The sequence below is a fragment of the Bos javanicus genome, chromosome 18 (genome assembly GCF_032452875.1).
Source record: "Bos javanicus breed banteng chromosome 18, ARS-OSU_banteng_1.0, whole genome shotgun sequence".
NCBI lineage: Eukaryota > Metazoa > Chordata > Mammalia > Artiodactyla > Bovidae > Bos > Bos javanicus.
Window position 1 is genome coordinate 26,174,657 of NC_083885.1, and position 15,693 is coordinate 26,190,349.

At 45.1% G+C, this 15,693-nt stretch overlaps 1 protein-coding gene across 1 annotated transcript; it reads right to left on the reverse strand.

Annotated features, from left to right (window-relative positions):
• Window positions 1–259: 259 nt before the first annotated feature.
• CFAP20 (cilia and flagella associated protein 20) lies at window positions 260–13,579 on the reverse strand. The gene is made up of 6 exons (XM_061387358.1): window positions 13,201–13,579; window positions 3,501–3,580; window positions 2,698–2,809; window positions 1,891–2,079; window positions 1,185–1,295; window positions 260–688 (listed from the first exon to the last, which is right to left on the reverse strand). The coding sequence occupies exons 1-6, from the start codon at window positions 13,282–13,284 to the stop codon at window positions 683–685; spliced, it is 582 nt and encodes a 193-aa protein (XP_061243342.1). The 5' UTR covers window positions 13,285–13,579; the 3' UTR covers window positions 260–682.
• Window positions 13,580–15,693: the final 2,114 nt, after the last annotated feature.

The window sequence follows — 15,693 nt, forward strand, 5'->3', positions numbered from 1 at the left end:
TAAAGCTCCACTTGAGACCCGCTCCCCCAGAATAAGATGATTCTAGGTGATATGCTATTCATGTTTCTTCCCATTTAGTTTATCTTGGGAGTTGTTCCAAATCAGCATCTATAGATGTCCTGTTCTTTCAGTGCTTACTGCAAGCTACTTCACCACATGAATGTATGGGATGTTCTTCGCAAAGAGTTCTATTTTCATACCATAAAGAAAGAGAAATGTCACCAATTAAAAAAAACCCAACACACAAACCAAGAACAAATTTACAAACCAAGAATATAACATTTTATTCATTTCCAGATTATGAGCACTACACAGCATATACATATATTTAGATAACATATAAAAGAAAGAACAAACCGTAGGAAGAAATATCGGTCTGAAACTGCCTTACGGGACCATCTTTAATTCTGTAAATTCGTGGTAAATCTCTCTCCCCACACATCAAGGCAGGCAGTGAGATACACTCCAGCATTCACGTATCAAAGGACGGCTTATCCCCCACTGTACTTACAACGCATGGCATAGTCACTGGCGTCCACGACGAGGGACGCCAAACAGTAGGTAAAAGAATCACAGCACAGTGAACTAATACAAATATCTGTTTTTTTGCATTGTCCTCCAGATAGTTTCCTTTTTAAACTAAGAGTCATATCCAGGGTCTATCCCTTGAGCTGCGTTCCAGTTATTGCTGAAGGGAAAAGAAAAAAAAAAAAGAACAAATGCATCAGTTTAAGTTATTAGAAAATAGATGGTCAATGGCAGCGACCCCCTACCCCTAGGGACACTCAAGGGGATGCTGGCCCACGGGGCAGTGCATACGTGTCAGCAGTGGGCAGGCCCAGAAGCGCCCGTCATTGTGCCAGAGGGGAGGGGTCGGCTGATAACAATTGGGGCTGATGAAGAGGTTCAGATGGAAGATATTCTTCAGGGAAGGCCTGGGAGCAGGAAGAAGCAGGATGCCCCCCAAAGGGGCAGGGTCACTTCACGGAGGTGAGGCAGCAGCTCATGGGATTATTCCTGACTCCCTGCTGGTAGCAGGCCTAAGATCTTCTGATGTAAAGGCCCTCCATACTCCATGTCAACAGAGAGAGGGTCTGCACCTGACCTTGTAGAACGGAGCCCTTTCCGGGGACACAGTTTCTCCAACTCACTATCTGGCCTTCCTCTGAGGAAAGCCGGCTCACCTTTGCCTTGTTCTGAACTGGGAGATACAGTTTGAACTCTGCTGGCAGTTCGTCTTCTGAATAGAGTCTGTCTGAGAAGTAAACCCGTCGGATGCGACAGTTTGCATGGATCTGTGGATGCAAGACTTAAAATAAGTCTCTTAAAGTAAGAGGCAAATAATGACTGTCTTCCTTTTTTTCCTGACTCTCCTCCAGCCCCCTCACCCTGCATGGTGCTGTCACAAGCGTCATCTCTTTGGCATCTCCTCAGCTTGGCTTAGGCGGAGATTCTGACAAGAGGGAGAAGTTGCTTGTTGTATTCTCCACCATGAGGCTTCCCTGGTGGCTCAGCGGTAAAGAATTCGCCTGCAATGCAGGTGTGGGTTGGATCTCTGGGTCAGGAAAATCCCCTGAAGGAGGGCATGACAACCCATTCTAGTACTCTTGCCTGGAGAATCCCGTGGACAGAGCAGCTTGGTGGGCTGCAGTCCATAGGGTTGCAAGAGCTGGACACAACTTAGTGACTACATCACCCCCACACTCCCTACTATTGCTGAGCCGATGCCTGAACAGGTCCTGAGCCTCTGAGGTTAAAGCCCCCTGGACAGTGACTTGGGAACTCTAGCCAGAAAGCCACAGAGTTCTGCCACCTAGGTCACAAGCTCGGAGCAAACAGAGTGCAGCCCCCTCTCCCATCTGGGGCTCCCTCTTGAAAAGGAGCCAGTACCTGCACCCTGAGGGTCTCAATGTAATTTGTGCCATAGGCCCGCCGAGTGAAGTCTGACAGGTTGAACTGAATCTGGTTCCAGCCGTCATCCAGCCGCATGGGCATGGTACAGATGAAGGGCTTGACCCGGGTGGTGCTCTGGTAGTTGCTTGCCCGAAACCGCCGACGCACGTTCTTATCATCTAGTACCTACGAAATATGGAGAGGAAGAATCACAGTAATTCCATCTTGGAGCAAACAACCTTGGTAAGACCAGGACCTGAAACTCCCACAGCCTGGTTTCCCAAGGCTGAGACCCAAGGGAGAATAAACAGACCCACATGGGTCACACTGGATGCAGATGGCCCGGAAATAGTGAGTTTATCTTGTCTGTTGCCAGGACGACATCAGCTGCTTATGACATATGACACATGCATCAGGCCCTCAGACCATAGCATGATTCCATAAACATTCTTCCCTTTGAAAAATTAAAAATGCTAGACTAGAGACCAACAATAGCCAGCCTGATATTAAATAGTAACTTCCCAGATAGATACTCTTCCAATCCTCAAGCTTTGAAATCTTTGAACTATTGATTAGATTTTCTGGATGCTTTACTGCTTCTTTTAAAACTTGGCATGAAACTCAGATTACTAATACTGAAATTATGTCATAATAATAATGGCAGAATCAAGTGTACAGCAGAGGCAGAAAAGAATACATTCAAAAGGATAAAGATACTTTCCTACGGTTACTTTTTTCCCATAAATTGACCAGCCACCTCTCTGGTATAGTCGAGAGTGTACAGATTCACATGCATATGCTTACCTGTACTTCAAAGGTAAAATATTTCTTCAGGTTTTTGATGATCATGACAAGGAAGGGAAGTTTAATTCCCAGTGTTTTCTTTGGGTCTGCAGGACATGTGATATACGTGGTGCTGTAGAAAGAGGAAACACCAATAAACACACCACCAGCCTCTTCCTTTGTGATAGGCAAAGCAGTAACAGCCCAATAAGGTAAGCTGGAAAGCAGATCTAAAAGATCCAAAGATCCCTTAACCCTTAAGTTAAGCTAATGCTTCTAAAAAAAGTGCCAGACTCTGAAACAAAAGCTTAACACAGCGCTAGATACCAAGAAGAAGGTATCTGAAAAGCGAAAGCCAGGCCAGCAGATCGGATGAAGTTCTTCCAGTGAGAAAAGATTTAATTCTGTTCTAAGAAACTATAAAGTGAAAGAAAACCAAAACCAAGACCACTGTAACACTGAAAACTACACTGACCACCCACTGGGTGATTCTGGTAACACCCTCAACCTCCCCCAAAAACACTGGGGTTAAATATTAGTAACTAAGACTTACATAGCCCTTATTATGTGCTAAGCAGGTTTTATATATATTCACTTATTTAATCTTCACAATAATTCTCTAAGGAAGATGTATTGTTCTTATTCCTATTTTACAGATGAGGAAACTGAAGCCTGAGGGATAAAGTGACTTGCCCAGGGTGAGCCCTAAGCAGCAGAGCGGGATTCATACTGGACAGTCTCGCTCTGCAGTCCCCGCTATCAGCCTCTGTGATGTGCTGCCTCTGGGCATACAACGTCTCTGGGAGAACAGGCTGGCAACCTACCTGACATTTGTTCCTTCAATCTCTAGCACCAGGGACTGGATGTCATTATCAGTGATTCTTTTGATGTGGCCATTTCGTACCTACAAGGGAGAAAATTAAACTGGTGAGTACTGAAATATTTGGCAAAAATTTTGTTAAGATTTCGAAGGCTGAATGCAACTATTTAAAGAAAACTACAGTAGTCCAAGAGGCATTAACACAGAAGTTTGTGACATGATATGTTGAAGCTTCTATGTAAATAAGCCACGCAATTACCTCTAGATAGGGCCCAATCACCCACCACAGGAACTGCAGATAGCTGGGCCATCTATAAATCAGGACCAATTTCTTCCCAAAGAAATCAATTCAATTTCAATGTAGCTAATGTTTACCAAGTGTCTGCTAAGCACTAGGAACATTCCTAACAACAACAGCAATCTCAGTCCTAATAAGACCGACAACAAAAATCACAAGGTCAGACTTCCCTGGTATATGACTCTGCCTGCCAATGCAGGGGACACACCGGTTTGATCCTTGGTCTGGAAGATTCCACGTGATGTGGAGCAACTGAGCCCATGAGCTGCAACTATGAGCCTGTGGCTCTACAGCCCGGAAGCTGCAACAACTGAGCCCACGTGCTGTGCTGCACCTACTGAAGTCCATGCACCTAGAGCCTGTGCTCGACAACAAGAGAAGTCACCACAATGGGAAGCCCGTCCACTGCATGGACTAGCTCCCGCTCGCTGCAACCACAGAAAGCCCGAAAGCAGCAGTAAGGACCCAGTGCAGCCAAAAGATTAAACAAACAAATAAATGTGGAAAAAAAATCACAAGGTCATTGGTGTTGTTTCCACTTGACAGATGTGGACACTGAGAGGCAGGGAGTGCAGATGACAAGCCCTAAGTAAGGAAGGCAGGAGTAACAGCCAGGCTTTCCACTGCCCGATACTGCCTCACACAGATGGTTCTTTGGCCAGAAAGGTCAAATGCTGAGTGTCACTGACAGGGAGGGTGGCAACCCAAAAGTGAACATATTATTCCCCGAGGTTTACTCTGACTTCACGCTTCCATATCTTCTTTTCCCTAAGTTTCTACTTTTTCAAGTATGACCTCAAGTCCCATCTGAGCCACACACAGACGCCTTCTTTAGTACTGTCAGCCTACACTGACCTCTCTTCTCTCTGATTTGCTTCTCTGGCTCATGCAGCCCAGACTACGTGATTCAGCACCTCACCCTGCGTTGTTTTGCACTGTTTGTGGCATATGTAGGGGTATATGATGGAGAGGAATCAATATGCAGTATGGACTCCTCCTCTCAAAAATTATTTAGGAAAGCACAATTATCTTCAAGTATTACATTCAAGCACTGTAGATGGACAGAACAGAGGCACACGGAGGCACTTCTGAGATGGGGCTGCCTCTTCAGGCTGAAAGTATTAACTAACACATGAAAAAGATCAAGCAGGGTTAGAACTGCATGCACCGGAAAGGTGAGCACATGGTCTCTTAATGGGTAGAGGGAAAGCGGCTGCTTGCGCCGTCACAGTCAGTGATTATCACGTGGCTCGCCATCAGACTTGCGTATAGGGAGAGAATACCGCACTGACTGACAGTTACACTGTTCAACATGGATTACTGGTAACATGGCATTCTGTCTTGAGACCTCAGCCTCTGTGAGCTCGTTTACTGTGAATTTGATCCACTTGTGGTGTGCTTGGTATTCCCCAGGTGACATTGGGTATTACTGCCCATCTTTTTCTGCAAGATGTAACTGAATTTTGTCGCCTCCAAAAAGTATAAGCACAACGGTAAGGATAGAGCATGAAACACTGTATGTTCTACAATGCTCAGTACTCTGCTAGGCATCAACTAAGCATTCAAATATTTGCTGACTTCTGGAATTTGTCACGCTAAGAGTTGGCACATCTGAAGAGATTCAAGGAGGGTTTTTTAAAAATTCCTGGATGACATATCCACCATGGACTATTATGGGAGGCCAGAGATCCCAGGGTATATCGCAAAGACAGTGCAGTTGCCAGCATCAAGAATGCCTTCCCACAAATCACCCTTCAGGACCCATTGTCAGAAACAGAATGCTGGGTGCATGGGCCCCGGGTCTCTGCCAAGGCAGCATTTCTGGATTCTCAAGTCACAGACACCACATTGAAGCTCAATCAAAGCTGGCAACATCCAGTGCCCTCCTGCTTTGAATTCCGGGCCTCTTTCCAGAGGAGATTAAGAGCACAAAGGCTTGGATCTGTGTAGCCCATGCCAACACTGCCCACCTCATTCCCCACATAAATGCTCCCAAAGTGGCAATATTCCTCCTCTATTTGCTAGCCCACAGCTGCTGTGGAAAATCAGGCTGACTCGCTGGTAAAGGAGGAATTCATCCAGAAATTCTTCCATATAATATGATGTAGTCATATTGATAAGAACTGACAGTACCCCACTAATTTTATAACACACCACTAATTATTCTCTGAAGAGTAACTTCATTCTTTCTTAAAAAGGTACAGAATGCAACAAACCAAACAGATGGGTAAAAACAAAGAATTAAGCAATCAGGGTCCAGAAACTACTATTGCTAAAAGGCAACACATTGCAATTTATCCAACATTGTTTAAAAGTGTGACCTCCTGGTCACACTGGACCACCACTTCTGTGGTCCAGTGGTTAGGAGTGGAACTACCAATGCAGGCTGCCTGGGTTCGATCCCTTATCAGGGAACTAGATCCCACATGTGAACTCCCAACCAAGAGTTCGAATGCCACAATGAAAGGTCCCTGGTGTTGCAAACAAGACCTGGCACAGCCAAATTAAAAGAAAAAAGAAGCAGCGTGACCTCAGATCTTACATCCTGGATGGTCTCTCAGATCACAGTGGACAGGAAGCCTCCCTCAACTTCAGAAAATTCTGCCAGATTACACAGGGAGGAAATGTTAGGAAACTTGCCTTCTGCCCATCTCAAAGTTTACAGCATACGACTTCACTCCAGTAAATGTGACCACTCAGGTCTTTACAGAAGAAAACAATGCCTTATACTGCAAGCAGAAGCCAACAGACTAAAAGCCAAAACAGACTTTGTGTATTCTTACAGATTTCTGGCCCAGAGGCAAGTTAAAGCTGGACTGTCAGAGCTTCTTAAGAGAAATTTCTTTCACATCAACATCCACACTCACAAACTTAATTCTTACAAAATTAGTTAATGCAGCCCATAAAAACTCAAAAACCCAGAGGAGAAAAGGCAGTTTTTTTTGAAGGAATACCCACCAGTTTCTCTAGAGTTTTAACCTGCCCAGTGGTGAGAAGAGTCTAAATAGAGCTATGCCCAAGAGCAAAGTTCAATCCTCAAAGAAGAAAAGCAAGTACGGTCATATCACAAGCTGCCAGAGCTTTAGAATCAAATTGAATTAATTTCTTAGTGAATTATGATTTTTCTTCTTCATTAAGTTTTAAGCACTATAGATACAAATTCACTGGAAGAAAAGAGTGGAGTGGGGATGGGTGCAATTAACCAGAGATATGAGCAGTTAAAGAGTAGGAAACCTCCCAAAACCTTTCTCTAGGCTCTCAAACTAGGATCAAAGGAGAAAGAGAGGTGGTCAATTTGGGGCAAGGCCTCCCAACCTCCCTGGCAATCTGCCTGTCACTGCCTTAGCTTGTCAAGGTCTTCCAGGAAGCAACCCCCTCCTCAGTCCAGCTTCTGACAAACATGGATAATAAGATACGTGGCCTCAGAAAGTATCAACTTCCTTTCCTTACCTCCTTCCAGTTCAGAGGCCACTAGGCAGGCCTCGCTGTGAAAAGAAGATAAAACACAAGAGGCGGCATTTATTGCTCGTGGTGAAAGTAGGTTTTATTTTACTTCCTTCATCTAAATTAGAAAGTATCTTTTGTTTCTGAATTGCTGTGAGTGTGTGCTCAGTAGCTGCAGCCATGTCAGACTCTTTGCGACCCCATGGACCCATAGCCCACGAGGCTCCTCTGTCCATGGGATTCTCCAGGCAAGAACACTGGAGTGGGTTGCCATTACCTCCTCCAGGGGATCTTCCTGACCCAGGGATCCGACCTGCATCTCCTGCATTGCCGGTGGATTCTTTACCACTGAGCCATTGGGAAAGCCCTCTGACTTGCTAATTCTTTTTATTTCATGACAGGTTCCTGCAGTGTGACTTATGAGTGTTTCATTCCTCCAAAATAATAATAATAAAAAATAAAGCCAATCTTACATTTTTTAATTTCATGAACACCTCCCCTCCTACCCCCACTCCCACCCCTACCCATGAGCTGGAGGTACTTTAGAAGCTTCAGAACCCCAGGCTACTAGCAATTAGCCATCAGAATGGGTCTCAGCCTCTGCAGACAGCAAAAGGGAGCCTTCAAGCCCTTTTTTGCAATCACTCTCCCAGGCTTTCCATGGTTGCTGGGGCAACTAATAAAGAACACTGATTTTTTTTCTTTCCCAAAGTAAGCCCCAGGGAGGAGGGTCACGCTGAGGCGGGGAAAATACTACTGGGATGGGGAGGAGGCTGTCCAATGCTGCTTTAAAAATAACAGGAGCTGTATCCACTCCCTACTCCCACTTTTCTCTTCTCTGGCCCCACCCACTTATCGTGGCAGACAGCTGAGCCCTTGGGCCATCTGGCATCCTAGTCTTAATGACACATGTTCCAATTTACATTAAGCCTTTAGAGCTGTCCATTTCAGCGGCAAAGTTTCCACCCTGAGCTAGGGGCTGGGCTCTAAGTCAGAAAACAGGCAGAGGGAGACCTCTGTGGGGAGAGCTGGGCATAGCGGTCTCAAGGCCTGGGCCTTGCAGGCGCCAGCGGGTCAAAGGCTTCTCTCCCTTTGCGGCACTTAACAGGGACTAACCAAACAGCAGACAGGCGACTCTGCATTTACAAGCAGCCTTTTAAAGTAAAGATGATTCTGTGTACCATAACCAGTCTCTTCCTAACAATGCCTTGGAAGGGCAAGTGTAAAACCCAGGCCTTTGCCCAATTACAGTAAAAGCTATCACTTGGAATAATGAAGAACATCCTCAGACTGACTCAGGGATAGTCTGAAAAAAAAAAAAAAAAAGTGCTACTACTTTCATGTCCAAACGCTCTTAAGTCTACTATTGGAAACTGCATTAATTTAACGTGTGCTAACACGGTTTGCTAATTAAAAACTAGGGTGTGGGGACTTTTTTTTCTGCAAAGAGCCTTCATTCATTTTTAAAATTAGGAACTGAATGGGAATCTAATATCTTCCAGCAACAACCACAAAAACTATGGTTCTAATCCTCTGGGAATGTGGAGGATCAGCAGCAGCTGAGAAAAAGACAAGATGAGAGGAAAGAAAGATAGAGACGCTTATTATGAATTATCAATCACATGTAGCAGACTTTAAGGATATTGCCGGTAAAGCCTAAAAGTTATATGTTTTACACTGGTCTAAGTGGGAATGGAATCTCCTGGTATTTTCTTTACAAATCAGAAGTAATGTTTACATTAAACATAAAGAGCCCTTTAATAATGTAGTATTTGCTGATCCCAGAAGTTAAGGGATTGTTAAGAAATCCCTGATATGTGTTTGTGTTTAGTCACTCAGTCCTGTCTGACTCTTTGTGACTTTTTGGATTGTAGCCCACCAGGTTCCTTTGTCCGTGGGATTTTTCAGGCAAGAACACTGGAGTGGGTTGCCATTTGCTCCTCCAGGTGATCTTCCCGACCCAGGGATTGAACCTGTGTCTCCTGCATTGCAGGTGGATTCTTTACCCCCTAAGCCATCAGTGTGTGTGTGCTCGGTCACTTCAGGAGTGTCTAACTCTGCAACCCCAGGGACTGCAGTCCCCCAGGCTCCTTTGTCCCTGTCAGTGGGATTTTCCATGCAAGAATACTGGAGTGGGCTGCCACGCCCTCCTCCAGGGGATCTTCCCAACTCAGGGATCAAACCTTCGTCTCCTGCATTGCAGGTGAGTTCTTTACTGCTGAGCCACCGGGAAAGCCCCTAATTTCTCCTAAATTCTTGGTTTGAAAAACTACAAAGGTCTCTATCAGGAAGCTTACCATTCAGCCAGGAATATAGATCCTGAGAAACTAATTTCAAGTTTGATGAAAAGGAAATGGAAGTGGATATAAATTAACCTAACCTGAGGAAATGCCTTTGACCTGTGACCTAAGACTAATAAAGGCGGAAAAGAAGAAGTGGGTCCCAGCAGAGGGGCCGGCAAGTGCAAAAGCCTGAAGCTGAGAGGCTTCTTTCAGCTCAGTAGGAAGTCACTGCTAGATGGGGAGGTGAGCCTGGAGAGCTAGTTAAGCAAGTACCAGCCCACAGGCTATGTGTCCTGAGAGCCATGTTAAGGTTTTGGACTGGGAAAGCCATGGCACAATGACTAAATTATCCTAATTTCAGAAGTCTGAATTTACTGGACTTCCTGTTCTAGGCATCTGAATATTGGGCTCAGTTATAAACTATTCCTTTACTCTTGAGCAAATGCCTCAGTTCCCTGCTTTATTTAATACTGTATGCCCTAACTGTTGCTAAGCATTTATATACCTCTTCATTTAATCATCATAACCAGGAGAAGCAGGTGGCGTTATTACAAGATGAGAGAACTGAGTGAAGTATTGTTCAAGGTTACACAGCACAGGACATTACGTCAGAGCCAGGACACAAATTCAAGGTGTCCGACAACACCCAGCACTGGGGTTTCCAGGTGAGATACTAGTCTTCCCCTTAAGGAACCTGTAGTCTAGCGGAAGATATACAGTAAATAGGCAACTGCCATACGGTGTGATACAGAACACCACAGGAGCACACCCGAGACATAACTGAAGTTCCCACTGAAATAATGTTTAAGCTGAGAGCTGAAGGATGACATGGGGGAAGGGCTAACTTCAGTGTGTCAGATAAACGCAGATATTGTAAATGTAGCCACACCCACAAAATGAGTATGACTATGGCATTCACTTCTCACATTCACAAGACACAGAGCCTAAACAGAAACCAAACCTAATTTTTCCAAGACTGTTTTTCACTATAAACAAATGACAGAAACTCTCTCTATAAATTCAGGAAGGAGAATAGTAAAGTTTTGTGAAATCAAAATATGTAATAACTAAAAACAGGCAGTTATAGCCAAAATGCACCTACTGGCAGGAGGCAGGGTCATTTCTAGGTAAGTGTGGACTATCCTTCCTTTCTTTATTATAACTCTGCCTTATTCAGAATCATGGGAGTGGGGAAAATGTCTTCTCTAACTCTATCTTCCCAAATCTACACAATGCCTCACTTAGCTGTTGCTCAATAAATCCTTGTTAAGTATATCAATTCCCAGCGTTTCCCCTTCTGGACTGGATTCCCAACACTGTCTGAGGACTTCGTAATATAGCTGAGAAAAGGCACACATATACATATACCAAAGCCTGTGGATCTGGCCCCAAACTTTCCCTTTTTTCCTTCCTTTCCTTCCCTTGTCCCAAGGGGAAAAATTTACAGATAAACACTTTTTCAATCTAAATAAAAAGAGTAGAAACATTTAACTCCCTATTACAAGAATTTCCCTTAAAATGAGAATTCCTCTAAAGGTTTTCTTTGCCAAAATGTCTGCTTAATTTACTCCACATAGCCCTGCCAGTTGATCTAACAATATTTTCACACACGTTTATGTCATTAAGGTACCATCTGACCTCTAGTGGCGTTGTTAAGGGACACAGTGCACTATGGTTACTCTGCTTTTATATTCTGTATGTAAACATGTTGACTAGTCAAAAAACTGCATTTGAAAAATAAAACATACCATAAAAGATCAAGCCCAGAAGGGTTAAAAGGCAACTCTGATAGAAGTTTCACTTAATAGAACTCTTAATAGCCTTTCTAACACTGGAATTGGACTTAAGTTCTTTGACCTGCTCTGAAAACCTCTTCTCCTACATCAAGTCCCATTCTCTATTTCAATTGTCTCCTACTGACACTTTTGTTTCAACTGGCACACAATCCACTCTCTCCAGACTTTGGACAGTCCACAATTAAGGCAAGCCAGGTGGCTCAGTGGTAAGGAATCCACCTGCCAATGAAAGGGACATGGGTTCAATCCCTGGGTCCGGAAGATCCCCTGGAGAAGGAAAACGCCAGCCACTCCAGTATCCTTGCCTATAAAATCCATGGGGTTGCAAAGAGTCAGACACGACTTAGCGACTAAATAACCACCACCACAACAGCTGAGAAGCCATCATGCTTACAAAGTTCCCAGGTACACTCATTTTGAGCTCTCTTTGTAGAGGTGCAATTTCAGAGTTTACAAGGTTTTTTAATCCAATGTGAACAAAACCATGGAACTGACAAACTCAGTAATGTAGGAAAGCAACTAAGGAACCGCTTTCTTGTGTAAAAAGCAATTCCCAGCATTAGATGTAGTTTGGGGACAGAATCACTGTGAAAGAAGAGAAGCTGGTCAGATTTCTCACACATGCATAAGGCCAAACTCGTTACATTCAGATCTTTCAACTGTCTTATAAAAATGACACTGTGAATACACCACCCCAAAAGCTGCTCTCAGAATAAAGAATTCCGTAGCAGCAACAGGCAGAAAGAAGGCTGTTTGTGTTCTCAGTCTCTCTGTGGCCGAAAAACCTTCATCTGTGGATGTGGGAAGACAAAAACAAGGACTTGTTCTGAGATGAAATCCAAGATTGTTGGCCTCATTGCCAGTAAACTGCTTATTTAGATGATCCCACATCCTTCTCTATAAAAACAGCATTCAACATACCACCTCTCTCCATTTTCCTTGGAGGAGTGCAGTACTAAGTCACCTGTCTTCCATGGTAAGAGTGCTTTATATTAACTTTTATTTTAAAAAGAGTACAGAAAACTGAGAATTTGCATAAGAAAGGAAATAGCACAGTAGTTAAGTGAGAACCAACTCATAGATTGCTAGGCACACATGCCCCCTAATCAACATCTCTAGAATGTGGACAGGGTCACCATCCTCTGGAGTCAGTGGAAGCATCACCCAGTGGATGCCTGAATAAAGACGATGAGGCTTGTACTTGGCTTTGAGCACGTTAACCTAGACAAGACTTGTCACCATTTTACAATTTTCCTGATGGAGATCAGTCACTGAAGGCACAGCACAGACCCCAAGTCACAGTGAGTGTGGAGCAGGTGCCAAAGACCACTGAATTCCGGCTCCGTTGGGATCAGTGAGAGGAAGGGAGCAAATGAATGAAACCCAAACATAACCGAGTTCTGGCTGTGCCTCTATAAGGGAGCCTGGGACAATGGCTCTGTGTCCAGTGCCCAGCACAGAGCCTGGCACAACACAGGATATCAGTAAATACTTGTGAAATCAGTGAACAGCAGTTTCTTTCATCTGCACTTTCCCAAAGCAACCTCATGTGACTTGACGCTTTTCACACTGTTAGATGGGTACTACCAACCCCACCATGTAAGTGGGGAAATCGAAGCTAAAGAACCGCATGTCCGTCAAGTCTGCGGCGAGAGACACTGGTCCACACCACGGCTGTAGGACACTTAAACTCCAGCCACGCCCACCCCACATGCACCTCCGCTGCTTACACTATGCCCTCACCTCGCGCCTCAATCACCCCAGGCTGGGGCCAGGGCACAGCAGAGATCGCCGGGCCTCCCCCAGGCCCCAGCTCGTCACAACTACCTGCCACCCCAGACCCAGCCCCGAGACCTCGCCCCGCCGCCGCCCTCAGTCCCTGACCTTTTTGTCCCAGATCTGCAGGGGTTTGCTGCCGATGCTGTAGAGGATGGAGAGGAAGCCGCTCTGGAACGTGTTTTTGAACATCTTGCCGGCGGCCTTCTCAGCCTCGCCAAAGCCGACCTAAATATGGGCACCAATTGGCAAAGGCAAAACAGGGGGCTGGCTGGTCCGAAGAAGGGAAGCTGAGCCCCTGACGTCCAGATCGGCGGCCACAGACACCTGGACTTGGACGCGGGACGCTAAGTCCGTGAAGCTACGCTCCCAAGAAAACAAAACCACCACAACACGGAAAACCACAGCAACTGCCGCCTGCACCGCACTCCCCTCCTTAAATGGAGGCGGCGGGCCTCCCGCCGCCAGAGATGAATCCCTCCGCTCACCTGAGCCCGCCCCCTCAGAGCGCAGAGCCCAATCCCGCCACGGGGATTACGGACTTCCTGTTCCTTTCGCTCTTAAGCCCCGCCCTAGTGCCGCCTCCTTGGGAAAAGAACGCCCTTGCCGAGGGACTATTTTCCCATCGTTGTCCCAGAGCCGCTTTTAGAAAGCGGAAGGAGACAGGATAACAGAATGGGTTTGCACCTGCGTGGTGTCAAGGGAACCTGGAGGGGATGGAGTCTAAGAGCGTGAAGGCCAGGTTCCGCCCACTAGGGCCTAGGAGGAGTTAGAAGCGGAAAAAAAGTGGGGAAAGGCAGGACCTGGAGTCCTGAGACTAACAAATAATTGCCTGTTGGCCGAGTACAGGATAAGGTTAAAGCAGCTAACCAGTATTACGCAGTAAGTGTGCTAAACGCCTTATAGGCATCATTGCTTTAATTATTGACCGGGTCGCTATGAATATGCAGCATAACCCGCGGAATGAAGTCAAAGCAATCCTTGAGGAAAAGTTACCACCTTAAATACGTGATTAGAAACAAGAAGGTCTGAACTTTAAATGCAGACATTAATGCAATTAAAATAAAGTTGGTTGAGTTGAATCAACAGTTGTTTGTTTGTTTGTTTAATCAATTCTTAGAACCGTTTTTAAAAGACATAAACTATGATATTTCAAGTGTGGAAGAAACATCAAATGTTGGAAACCATCATTCACTCAGCCTCTAGTGTATGAACTTCTAGTCCCTCTGTTTCCAGCCTTCCTTCCAGGCTCCATATCAGTCATCCTACAACATTCTCATCTCCTGTTAACTTGTTGCTGCTGCTAAGTGGCTTCAGTCGTGTCCAACTCTGTGCGACCCCAGAGATGGCAGCCTACCAGGCTCTTCTGTCCCTGGCATTCTCCAGGGAAGAACACTGGAGTGGGTTGCCATTTCCTTCTCCAATGTATGAGAGTGAAAAGTGAAAATGAAGTTGCTCAGTCGTGTCTGACTCTTCGGATCCCATGGACTGCAGCCCATCAGGCTCCTCCGTCCATGGGATTTTCCAAGCAAGAGTACTGGAGTGGGGTGCCATTGCCTTCTCCGACCCTGGGTAAAGTCCAAATCCTGTTCTATATTTAAAGTCTTCAGAACTCACCAGGTGGGGCATCCAAGTTTTGTGGTGCCTACTGTGATCAGGCTTCCCCGGTGGCTCAGGGGTGAAGAATCTTGCAATGCAGGAGCCATAGGAGACTTGAGTTAGTTGTCTGGATCAGGAAGATCCCTTGGAGAAGGATTCTTGCCTGGAGTATCCCATGGACAGAGGACGCTGGCAGGCTACAATCTATAGGGTCGCAAAGAGTCAGACATGACTAAAGTGACAGCATGCATACACTGACCACTTCTATTTAAGGCAGTTTTGTAATATCATTTTGTAATTAAGAGAATAGGATATTTGAGTCTTCTTAATCATGACTGATTTCTTTGCATTGATTGCTGAGGAAGGCTTTCTTATCTCTTCTTGCTATTCTTTGGAACTCTGCATTCAGATGCTTATATCTTTCCTTTTCTCCTTTGCTTTTCGCTTCGCTTCTTTTCACAGCTATTTGTAAGGCCTCCCCAGGCAGCCATTTTGATATTTTGCATTTCTTTTCCATGGGGATGGTCTTGATCCCTGTCTCCTGTACAATGTCATGAACCTCATTCCATAGTTCATCAGGCACTCACTCTATCAGATCTAGGCCCTTAAATCTATTTCTCACTTCCACTGTATAATCATAAGGGATTTGATTTAGGTCATACCTGAATGGTCTAGTGGTTTTCCCTACTTTCTTCAATTTAAGTCTGAATTTGGTAATAAGGAGTTCATGATCTGAGCCGCAGTCAGCTCCTGGTCTTGTTTTTGTTGACTGTATAGAGCTTCTCCATCTTTGGCTGCAAAGAATATAATCAATCTGATTTAGGTGTTGACCATGTGGGGATGTCCATGTATAGAGTCTTCTCTTGTGTTGTTGGAAGAGGGTGTTTGCTATGACCAGTGCATTTTCTTGGCAAAACTCTATTAGTCTTTGCCCTGCTTCATTCTGTATTCCAAGGCCAAATTTGCCTGTTACTCCAGGTGTTTCTTAGAATGAACACAAGC

Coding starts and splice junctions, on each gene's coding strand:
- CFAP20 (XM_061387358.1), bottom strand. CDS start 13,284: ATGTTCAAAAACACGTTCCAGAGCGGCTTCCTCTCCATCCTCTACAGC. Junction 2,810..3,500: donor ATTGAAGGAACAAATGTCAG/GTAGGTTGCCAG, acceptor CTCTTTCTACAG/CACCACGTATATCACATGTC. Junction 1,296..1,890: donor TTGAGACCCTCAGGGTGCAG/GTACTGGCTCCT, acceptor TTGCATCCACAG/ATCCATGCAAACTGTCGCAT.